Here is an 11813-nt window from a genome sequence, read left to right as displayed (position 1 = left end):
AGGTCTCTTAAAAAAATTACGATTCAAATGAAGCTAACTTCAGCTGTGTAAGCCAAACTTAGCTAACTTCAGGTTCAACTTCTTACACAGAGTCTTAAGAGTTTCTTACACAGAGTGTTTCAAACTAAGCTAACTCAATCTTCTTACACATAGTCTCTCAAAAGTTCAGAGAGTCTCTCAATGCTAGAAATGTTGTATTTCACATGCATCAATGAAAAACTACATAATCAAAGTAACTTAGCATATCAGAGAGATAGACAATATCAATTATTATAAGAAACAAGAAAAAACTCAATTCCATTGATTGATTTCTGGCAATTACATTAAAAACTGAAAACAAGATTAGTCATTAGCTGTAGCTAACTGCATTGAGAGTAGTTCATCCTCTGGTATAACCCTGATATGACAATCAGAACGAGGGTAAGAGGCACACAGAAGTGCATAACCACGTTCCACAACATCATCACTGAGCATTCCATCACTCTGATCAACTTTGCCACTGATAAGACGAGCAGGGCAAGTCATGCAAACTCCAAGCTTACAATCATGAGGAACAGACAAACCAGAATCCAATGCCTTTGACAGTATGGTCTCATCAGGTTCAACTTCAAGCTGTGTGGACTTGCCATCATGCTCAATCACCACTTTATAAGAAGACTTCACAGTGAATCTGAGTGATGATGATTTCTTATATGTGTTGAACTGAGAAGAAGAAGAAGAAGAAGAAGATGGAAACTTAGTTGTCTGTTTGAAAAGAGTTAAGGGTGTAAACTGAAGGGTTGCCATGTTTTTGTGTTTGGTGTTCCAAAACAAGTGCAAGTGTTTTTGAGATGTGGTTGAACTTGAAAGGATAAGACTTGTGGTAGTGGATTGGTGAGGGCTTTTGGCAATTTACTCTTTTGTACACACCTTGCAGCTACTGGTTAGTCTCTCAAAGGGGGTAAATAGGGAAATAGGACATGACTAAATTATTTTGGAATATATGTAATTTATTTGTTAAACTAATATTTTTATAAAAATGATAATTTAGAACTTTTACTGTGTGTATTTATATTTTTTTATATGCATTTAACGCATATATTAATTAAATGTGAATCTTATAAAAATCATTCAGTAATATTAATTTGAATTATTAACTTTTAAAATATTTTCACAAATATGAGATTTATATATTTTATTAATTTTAAAATTGCTTATGAACAAATTTAAGTTAAAAAATGCGAATTAAATTTTTGATAGTCTATTATAAAATTTTGATAATAGACTGAATTTTCAATAATTTATTTTAAAATTGCTGATATTAAATCATATCATTTAATGCGAGTATTTTAAAAATAGTCCATATAATATTGAATATTTCAAAAAAAAGAAGGAAATTTCCGATTTACAATTTCACAAACTATGAACTACCGATCACATATAAAACAAGTCTGCTAGTGCATGAAAGAACTAATTAAGAAAATCAAATGAAGAATACATAAAAATGTTGGATGATCTATAAGAGCTTCCAATCCAATCCAATCATATATGAAATATAAGGTTTTTTAATTCTCTTATTCGCTTAATTCACAACATTTCCAAATTATGATACAATTACGAAAAAGAGAATATAGATAATTATTTTTAAAAATTCAAAAAGTTAATTAATTATTGAAATTTCACAATTTCCAGTATCATACCGTTATTGATAATAATTTTAAAATTTCTGATACTATATTAAAAATTTGAACAACCAACGTTTTTAAAATTCTCGATATGAGTGTATGAATAAATACCAACAAAGTTGAAATCTCCGATAAAAAATTCAAACATTTATACCTGCATTTTCAAAATTCATAGTAAAAATATAAGAGATTTTATAGAAAATTTTGAAATTTTCGATAAAAACCCGTGAAAGTTATGATTTTGCTACCGTATATTTTAACATTGTCGGTAAAAAAACATGAAAGTTGAAAGTTTCTTATTTTTGATGAAATTATCGTATGAATTACATAATTTTTGGTATCACCAAGCAAATTTTGTTAAATGCGTGAATTTTTAAGCAGATTTGAAAAAATTATTTTAAAGTTGTGAAGGATAATATTGACAATTCACTCAATGTGTGGGGGTGTCAGGTATAAGTTAGAGGTGACTGGTTAAATTCTCCAAATTATTGGATTATTATGGTTTTTATTGTGTGTATTTATATTTTTTTATATGCATTTAACGCACATATTAATTAAATGTGAATCTTATAAAAATTATTCAGTAATATTAATTTGAATTATTAACTTTTAAAAATATTTTCACAAATATGAGATTCATATATTTTATTAATTTTAAAATTGCTTATGAACAAATTTAAGTTAAAAAATGTGAATTAAATTTTTGATAATCTATTATAAATTTTTGATAATAGACTGAATTTTCAATAATTTATTTTAAAATTGTTGATATTAAATTATATCATTTTTAAAAAAAAGTCACGTATTTATAATTTAATACGAGTATTTTAAAAATTGTCCATATAATATTGGATATTTAAAAGTAAATGAAATTTCCGATTTACAATTTCACAAAATGCATAACATGAACTACCGATCACATATAAAACAAATCTGCCAGTGCATGAAAGAACTAATTAAGAAAATCAAATGTAGAATACTTTAAAATGTTGATGATCCATAAGAGCTTCCAATCCAATCCAATCATATCATATATGAATTGTAAGGTTTTTTAATTATCTTATTTGCTAAATTCACAACATTTTCAAATTATGATATAATTACGAAAAAAGAGAATATAGACAATTATTTTTAAAAATTCAAAAAATTAATTAATTATTGAAATTTCACAATTTCCAGTATCATATTATTGACAATAAATATTAAAAAATTGAAGAGCCAACATTTTTTTAATTCTCTATATAAGTGTATATAAGTGTATGAGTAAATACCAACAAAGTTGAAATCCCTTGTAAAAATTCAAACATTTATACCAATATTTTCAAAATTCATGGTATAAATACAAGAGTTTTTATAGAAATTTTTGAAACTTTCTATAAAAACTGTGAAAGTTATGATTTTGTTACCGTATATTATATCATTGTCGATAAAAAAAACATGAAAGTTGAAAATTTCTTACTTTTGATGAAATTGTTTGAGTTACATAATTTTTGGTATCCCTAAGCAAATTTTGTTAAATGCGTGAATTTTACGCAAATTTTGTTAAATGCGTGAACTTTACGCAAATTTAGAAAATTATTTTAAAGTTGTGAAGGATAATATAGACAATTCACTCAATGTGTGTGGGTGTCAGGTATAAGTTAGAGATGGCAAGTTAAATTCTCCAATTTATTGGACTGTTGTGGTTTTTATTACTCTTATTGTGATGGGTTTTATCCAAGTTAACCCGACCCACAATAAAGTGAGGAACATCCTCAATTCAAACCCTAATTTCTAGTTTCTCAATCACTTCCTTAGCAATGTAGTGAGCATACACATTTTCTTCTCTCCAAACATTAACAAAGCTAACCTTGTTAAATTCCATCATTTTATTCAAAATTCTTTTGCAAACATTGTCCCAATCCTGTTGAGAATGTATCAAGTATGAGTATCCTGTTGAGAACGTTGCCTAGATAACTCCCTTAATGAGTATGTGGACTCTCTCACTTATAAATGCTTAAGTCTCCACATACCTATCACCTTAAGGTTTTGGATGAATATGTGGTGTGTCTCTCACAAAGGTATTGCTATAAAAGAAAAAGTTCCACAATGTTTAATGCTCCATACTGAAAAACTATCCCAACAAATGGTATCACGAGCCTTTGGTTCGAGAAAGAGACTGACTTACTTGTATTGAAAGTCAACGACGCCACAAGGGTGGTGAGTAAGAAACGTTCTGTTGAAGAGTGTCAACGACGCCAATGTTGTGAATAAGAAACGTTACATGCGGTACAAGAGTTTGTGGAAGTAAGAAGAACTTTCACTTGAGGGGGAGCATTGTGGACTCACACTTGAGGGGGAGTGTTGAGAATGTATCAAGTGTGAGTAATGTGGGTAATAATCTCACATTGGTTGGAAATATGGAGACTTAAGCATTTATAAGTGAGAGAATTCACCCACTTATCACCTTAGGGTTTTGGGTGAATATATGGTGTGTCTCTCACAACGGTGTTACTCTAAAAGAAGAAGTCTCACAATGTTCAATGCTCCCTACTGAAAAACTCCTCCAACAAATCCTTCATAGGAATATCATTCTTCATAATGGCATTCATGATGCTTTGGTTGTTGATCAGTGCATTTTGATGCACATTCTTCTATAATTATACTTAGGCATTTCTATAATTTAGTCTATTATTTCTACTATTTTAGTGTGTTTTTATATTTAAGTTTATTTTTTGCTTTATTTTATTTTCGTACTTTATTTTCAGCATAAATAGTTATTTGATACCTTATCACTATTCAGATCATAACTTGGGCTATAAGACTCGGATTGACGCGTTCTAATATATGTTGGAAAGCTAAGAGAAAGAATTGCAAGTTTCATGTTGAAGTCAAAAACATATTCAGAATGAAGAATGGTCTAATAATTTGTTGAAGTTCCAGACTTAATTAAAATAGTTAGTTTGAGCCGATTTTTGTAATTTTCGGGTCGTATCCCATAAGGGCCCGAATTTCCCTTTTATTATATTAGGTTTTCCACTGCTACATGAATCCTAATTCTGAATTTTAATGAGACATTATTGCTTAGAAGATTTCATCGAGAGCTAATTCCCAAAGAGCTGATCTGTTGTATTCGAATTTCACTTTGAGGTTTTTAATAATTTCAATTTAATTTCGATTTCTTTTCAATTCTTCCGATAAACTCGTTTGCTTAATTCGATTACTTTCGTTTGCTTAATTCGATTGTTTCTTATAGGGTAGAGTTGATTAAATTTAATTATTTGTATGATCCTTAACTATAATCACGTTAGCGTAGCTTTTTCGTTGTCGTGTTTGATTAAGTCGTGTTTGCTTAAATTCTTTTGCTTAATTCAGAAATTAGGAACATACATCATATAATATCAATTTGCGCTTGTCAGTGGATATTGTAATCGAATGAGATTGAATCCGCTAGGGAATTGAAATTATAAGAGTCGATGATAAGTCGGAAATCGATACAATAGATTAACTTATTTATCAATTTTGATTTTACCTTTAATAATCATCGATTTAAGTTTTGAACCTTAAAAATCCCCTTATTTTCATTCGGTTGGTTATAACATTCAAGAGTTCTTGTGATACGATATTCGAGTGTCGCTTCCGTTTTACTACACTTTTAAACTTGTTTTTGACCCCGTGTGCGACAACGGATCAAATTGGCGTCGTTGCTGGGGACTCTTGTAGATTTTAACCATTATTATAGTCTAACCATTATTATAGTCTAACCATTATTATAGTCATCGGTGTTATTTTTTTTTAGCATTTTTTGCCTTAACTTTCTTGAGTTCCGGTCTTTTTGCGGTTTAGGAAAAAAAATCTGTTTTAAGAAAATCGTCTCAGATTATTCTGATTATTTGTCGATTTATTAAGAAAAAAATCAAGGATCGAAAGCCTCTATTTAGGAACTAAATTTTGGATGCCACCCTAAAAAATCGAAATTCCCTATTTTTTTATTTTTTATGATTTATTTTCTGTTTTGGTAGTTTCAAAAAATTTTGAAAAAATTCTCAAAATTCTTAATTGACGTTATTAGATTAATTTTCGTGTTTTTGTATTTTTTGTATTTTATTTTAAACTTTTTTTTCGTATTTCAATTGTTTGTTCTTAATAGGGACATTGTCAGTATTTTCCTATTTGTTACTCCATTGCTGAATTAGTTATGTGTTTTCTCATTGTTTGTTGATTTTTTTTCTATTGAGTTTAATATGGCTGACCAAAGAACTCTGAGAGAACTTACTGCTCCTGATATGAATTACAATGGTTTATGTATTGAATATGTTGATGTTACTGTTCCTTTTGAGTTGAAATCTGGTTTAATACACTTGTTGCCAAGATTTAATGGTCTTGTAGGTGAGGATCCGCATAAGCATCTTAAGGAATTTCAGGTTGTTTTCTCTACACCGTTGAGACCTGAAGGAATCACCGAAGATCACATCAAGCTGAGAGTCTTCCCATTTTCACTACAAGGTGCTGCCAAGGATTGGTTATATTATCTTGAGTCGAATTCTGTCACGACTTTGAATGATTTGAAGAGAGTCTTCTTAGAGAGATACTTTCCTGCCTCCAGGACTGCATCAATCCGAAAAGAAATATGTGGTATTAGACAGGGAAATGAGTCATTGGCTGAGTATTAGGAGAGATTCAAACAATTAGTATCAAGCTGCCCTTAACATCAAATTACCGAACAACTCCTTATTCAGTATTTCTATGAGGGATTATTACTAATGGATAGAAACATTCTTGATGCTGCTAGTGGTGGAGCACTTGTCGATAAAACTCCAGTTACTGCTAAAGCCCTAATTGAGAACATGTCACTCAACTCCCAACAATTCATAACCAGAAATAATTCTATGGTCCAAACAAAATGTGTGAATGACATTCAGGTTTCCTCTTCCAATAAGGCTTTAGAAACCAGAATTGAAGAGCTTACTTCTTTAGTGAAACAAATGGCAATGGGTAAACCTCAAACACCAAAGTTGTGTGGTATTTGTACTTCTACTGAACATCCAACTGACACATATCCTATTCTTCAAGATGATTCGGTCACTCAGTTGCCTCAAGCATATGCAGCTAACTTTTTCAACCAAAGCAATAATCAGAGAGGGTACAACATTCCTGACTTGTCCACCAACAAATATCATCCCAATTGGAGGAACCATCCAAACCTTCGATATGGAAACCAGCAGCCCACCCAACAACAATTAGTCATACCCCTGCCACAACCACAGACCACTCCCCAAGTCTCCACCTCTGCACCTTCCGGACCTTCATTGGAGGATCTTGTCAAACAAATGGTTGTTAACAATCTCCAATTTCAGCAATGAACAGATTCCAGTATTCAGACTTTTCAGACACAGATTGGACAACTTGCCACTTCGATGAATGCCATGCAGCAAGCCCAAGGATCAAACCAACTTCTTGCCCAAACAGTTGTGAATCCAAAAGGCCCTAATGCTAATGTGAGTGTGATTTCCCTGAGATCCGAGAAGGTAACAAAACTAGCCCCAGAAAAAAATAAAAAAAAATCTTGAGGTAACACCTGAACCTTCTTCCGTTGTGATAGAAACTGAACCCTCTGTTGTGGTAGAAACTGAAAAAGAAAAAGAGAAGGAGTATGTGCCACCAGTTCCCTTCCCACATAGAATACTGAAAAATAAAAGGACCGGTGATGAAGACAAGGAGAGAGAGATTTTAGATGTGTTTAGAAAAGTGGCGGTAAATATTCCGCTTCTTGATGTTATTAAGCAGGTTCCAAAATATGCAAAATTTCTAAAAGACTTGTGCACAAGTAAGAAGAGGTTGAAGGGAAATGAGAGAGTAAATTTGGGACGAAACATTTTAGCCCTTATCCAGCCTAAACATTCACCTGAAAAATTTATTGTTTCATCCCTCAATCAGCCCATACCCCAAAAGTGCAAGGATCCAGGAACTTTTGTTATTCCATGTACCATTGGGGATAGTAAATTCGAAAATTGTATGCTTGATTTGGGAGTAGACATTAATGTTATGCCTACTTCTGTTTATAATAACCTTGATCTTGGTCCTTTACAGCATACATGTTTAATCATTCAACTAGCGAACAAAAGTAATGCCCGTCCTATTGGAGTAGTGGAAGATGTGCTTGTTCAAGTTAAGAACTTAATTTTTCCTGCAGATTTCTACGTTCTAGACATGTATGGAGAAAAAAATTCAAGCAGATCGCCCATCATTTTAGGTAGACCGTTCATGAAAACGGCGAAAACAAAAATTGATGTCGACGGTGGAACCATGTCCATGGAATTTGGTGACAATGTCGCAAAATTTAACATTTTCGATGCCATGAAACATCCCTTGGAGAAGCATTCTGTTTTTCATATTGAATTGATCTTTGAGTTGGTTGATGACACTTTTTCTGAATTGTTTTCACTTGATTTTCCATCTCTATCTGGGTTTGATGATGTTTATTCATGTGATGATTGTACTGACACTAACCTTTGTGTTGTTTGTGTTGAGATTGATGTTGCCTTGAAGGGTGATAGTATAAACGAAGTCGCTTATGTGGCTAAAGATCTTGACATTCCGGATGCCCCAAACATACCATCCACTGAACAACCACATTCTTTAGAGCCTAAACCACTTTCGGAGGATTCATATTATTCATCAAAGCTTCAAACATAAGCAGAAATATAAGAAGGGAATTGGATGGACCTTGGCTGACACTCGTGATATTAGTTCATCCATATGTATGCATAGGATCTCACTTAAAGATGAAACAAAAGTAGTGAGGCATCCCCGTAATCATTTAATTCTTGATGTTGTGAAAAAGGATATCACTTTCACGTACCCATTCAACACTTTTACTTTTCGAAGACTTTTTTTGATTCTGGAATACAAGACAAATGCACTAATCAAAATTTCAAGGTCAATGGACATTATCCAAAGCTACTCCATGAGAACCCGACTTTGGAAGAAGAGACTATAGAAGAGCTCTCTTTGGGAAAGACTGCTTATGCGATCATTTGTCCGTCTTGACTCCTCGGGTGTGTTCTTTTCTTTCTCTCACTCTTATTTTATATTTATGCTCTTTCATTGAGGACAACGTATGTTTTAAGTGTGGGGGAGATAACCATTTATTTGTTTTGTTTTCAGTTTTTCTCTGTTTTGGTTTTTGTTTGCTTTCTTAAAAAAAATTGCATGCTTTTTCCTTTGGTTTTTGAGTTACAATTATGAGTATTTTTCTTAGTTCTCTTGACTAAAGTCTTGTGGTATGATGTGAAAAATTTGTTGTGCATTTTTAGTATGATAGGTAGAACTAGACTCTAAATTGTATATCTTTAGCAGTAGATCATTAACCCTGGTGAGCTTTGAGCCTTATATGGATAACATACAAAAATCCATCTCTTTCTTTCTTGTGTGATTCACTCATGCCTGTTGGTCTCTAGAACTTGAATTGACTCTTGTTGATGTTGTTGTTTACTTGTGCACACTGATATAATAAAGGCAATTTTTTTTAGCCAATTAGCCAAAAAGTCAACCCTAAAATAATTACATCCCTTGTTTGAAACCCCCTTGAGCCAATTATCATTTTTTTAATTTAAAACTCATTACAAGCCGAGAAGTGAAAAACAATGTTATCACCCTATTCAAAGGGTTGAAAGAGTCTTGTTTGGAGTTGTGTGGGGTTGAATAATTATATTTATAATATTTTAGAAGTTGACAGAAAAAGGAAAAAATAGAAAAGAAAACAAATAGAAAAGAAAAAAAAGAAGGATAAGAGGAAGAAAAAATAGAAGGATAAGAGGAAGAAAAAAAAAGGATTTATATTTGTAATATTTCAATACATGTCAATACATACTCCTTAAGAAAAAAGAATAAAAAAAGGAAGGAGAAGAGAAAACAATTGCTATAGAGTTGTTCAAGTGAATGAAATATTTTGTAAATTCAACTCCCTCAGTTTCTTTCAAGTCTCTTTTATCTCTTTGAATTTTAGCCTAGTACCCCTTAGGATTTATCTCACCCTTACCTTGGCCATGTTACAACCAAATAAAAGTCCTTTTGATCTTTGTGTGCATGTATTTCAACTGTGGATGTTAGAGTCCTTTCAAGCTTATGGTAGTACTAATTTTCATGTTGTGCTTCGAGTGTAAACAGTTAATCTAAACACTTGAGAGTTGAGTGAATTATATCCTGTGAGGATCTTACTGATGTTGATGTACTTTTTGGTAATCTATTTTTCTATTTGCTTTGAATGTCACAAAAAATTGCTTACTAACACCATATTCTTGAAGATTAGAGTTAGAATTATGCTTATACCTTGTATCTTGAAAACTTTTGGAAGTGCATGATGTGTTTCTTTCCTTTTGTTTTGAAATTGTAATTTTACTCGGAGTGCAAAAGTTCAAGTGTGGGGGAATTTGATCAATGCATTTTGATGCACATTCTTCTTTAATTATACTTAGGCATTTCTATAATTTAGTCTATTATTTTTACTATTTTAGTGTGTTTTTATATTTAAGTTTATTTTTGGCTTTATTTTATTTTCGTACTTTATTTTCAGCATAAATAGTTATTTGATACCTTATCACTATTCAGATCATAACTTGGGCTATAGGACTCGGATTGACGCGTTCTAATATACGCTGGAAAGCTAATAGAAAGAACTATAAGTTTCATGTTGAAGTCAAAAGCATATTTGGAATGAAGAATAGTCGAATAATTCGTTGAAGTTCCAGACTTAATTAAAATAGTTAGTTTGGGCCGGTTTTTGTAATTTTCGGGTCGGATCCCATAAGGGCCCGAATTTCCCTTTTATTATATTAGGTCTTTCACTGATACATGAATCCTAATTATGAATTTTGTTGAGACAATATTGCTTAGAAGATTTCTTGGAGTTAATTCCCAAAGAGCTGATTTGTTGTATTCGAATTTCATTTTGAGGTTTTTAATAATTTCGATTTCTTTTCAATTCTTCCTATAAACTCGCTTGCTTAATTCGATTACTTTCGTTTGCTTAATTCGATTGTTTCTTATAGGATATAGTTGATTAAATTTAATTGTTTATATGATCCTTAACTATAATCACGTTAGCGTAGCTTTTTCGTTATCGTGTTTGATTAAATCGCGTTTGCTTAATTCACACCTGCTTAAATTCATTTGCTTAATTCGGAAATTAGGAACATATATCATATAATACCAATTTGCGCTTGTCAGTGGGTATTGTAATCAAATGGGATTGAATCCGCTAGGGAATTGAAATTATAAGAATCGATGATAAGTCGGAAATCGATACAATAGATTAGCTTATTTATCAATTTTGATTTTACCTTTAATAATCATCGATTTAAGTTTTAAACCTTAAAAATCCCCTTATTTTCATTCGTTTGGTTATAACATTCAAGAGTCCTTGTGATACGATATTCGAGCGTCGCTTCCGTTTTACTACACTTTTAAACTTGTTTTTGACCCCGTGTGCGACAGCGGATCAGTTGTCCAATTTAAATTTAATCCTTTTGAAGAGCAATAGATCGTTGTGACAATAGTTGTATATATAGCAAAAGCTTATGCCATAGTTGGATTATCACCGCCCGTAAGATGATTGATACTTATAGCTAGAATTCTCCTTCTTCGTTCTGATATATCTCTCTTAAACCCCAAATGTTTTTTTATTTCCAGGCTTGCATCAATGTTGCTGATAAGCCACCCATTTTGATGTTTTTCTTTTTTATTCGCGTTGCTATCAGGTATCACTTTGAGATTCTCATCTTTTTTATTTTGATTTTCAACAATGTTCGTGAATCCTTTTTTGATATCCTTCCTTAGTTGATGCATGTGATTTCTGGGAGTCTCTAAAGCATCATTGTTCGTGTTGGTTTGCTTCTAATAGGTATAACTCTCTAGTGCAATTAAAATTGCTTTTGTTGTTGCCGTTTTTATTAACCTCTTCCTTCGTATTTTGATTATCCGTGTCTCTTCTCGTGATCTGGTGTTCCACATCGATGTTATAATGATTATCCTTGGTTTGCTTGATCGTTTAGTGCTTATTAATGAGTTTTTTTTAATCTTTTTTGTTGATTTGACTATGAATTCCATCTTTAAGAGATTTATCTCTTTGTTCATCTTAGAGTCTAAATTGGTAAATGACTTAATATCCTG

The 11813-nt window shown here is 31.9% G+C and overlaps 1 protein-coding gene across 1 annotated transcript; it reads right to left on the bottom strand.

Annotated features, from left to right (window-relative positions):
* Positions 1-254: 254 nt before the first annotated feature.
* On the bottom strand, positions 255-894 carry LOC127076813 (ferredoxin C 1, chloroplastic). Its single transcript, XM_051018604.1, has one exon. The coding sequence runs from the start codon at positions 784-786 to the stop codon at positions 343-345; it is 444 nt and encodes a 147-aa protein (XP_050874561.1). The 5' UTR covers positions 787-894; the 3' UTR covers positions 255-342.
* Positions 895-11813: the final 10919 nt, after the last annotated feature.

Source organism: Lathyrus oleraceus, chromosome 4, assembly GCF_024323335.1.
Source record: "Lathyrus oleraceus cultivar Zhongwan6 chromosome 4, CAAS_Psat_ZW6_1.0, whole genome shotgun sequence".
NCBI classification, from domain to species: Eukaryota; Viridiplantae; Streptophyta; class Magnoliopsida; order Fabales; family Fabaceae; genus Lathyrus; species Lathyrus oleraceus.
Note: the sequence above shows the minus strand (reverse complement) of the source record. Positions and strands in the feature narration are given on the sequence as shown.

Excerpts from the sequence above, each read along its gene's own strand:
- LOC127076813 (XM_051018604.1), bottom strand. The coding sequence starts at position 786 with ATGGCAACCCTTCAGTTTACACCCTTAACTCTTTTCAAACAGACAACT.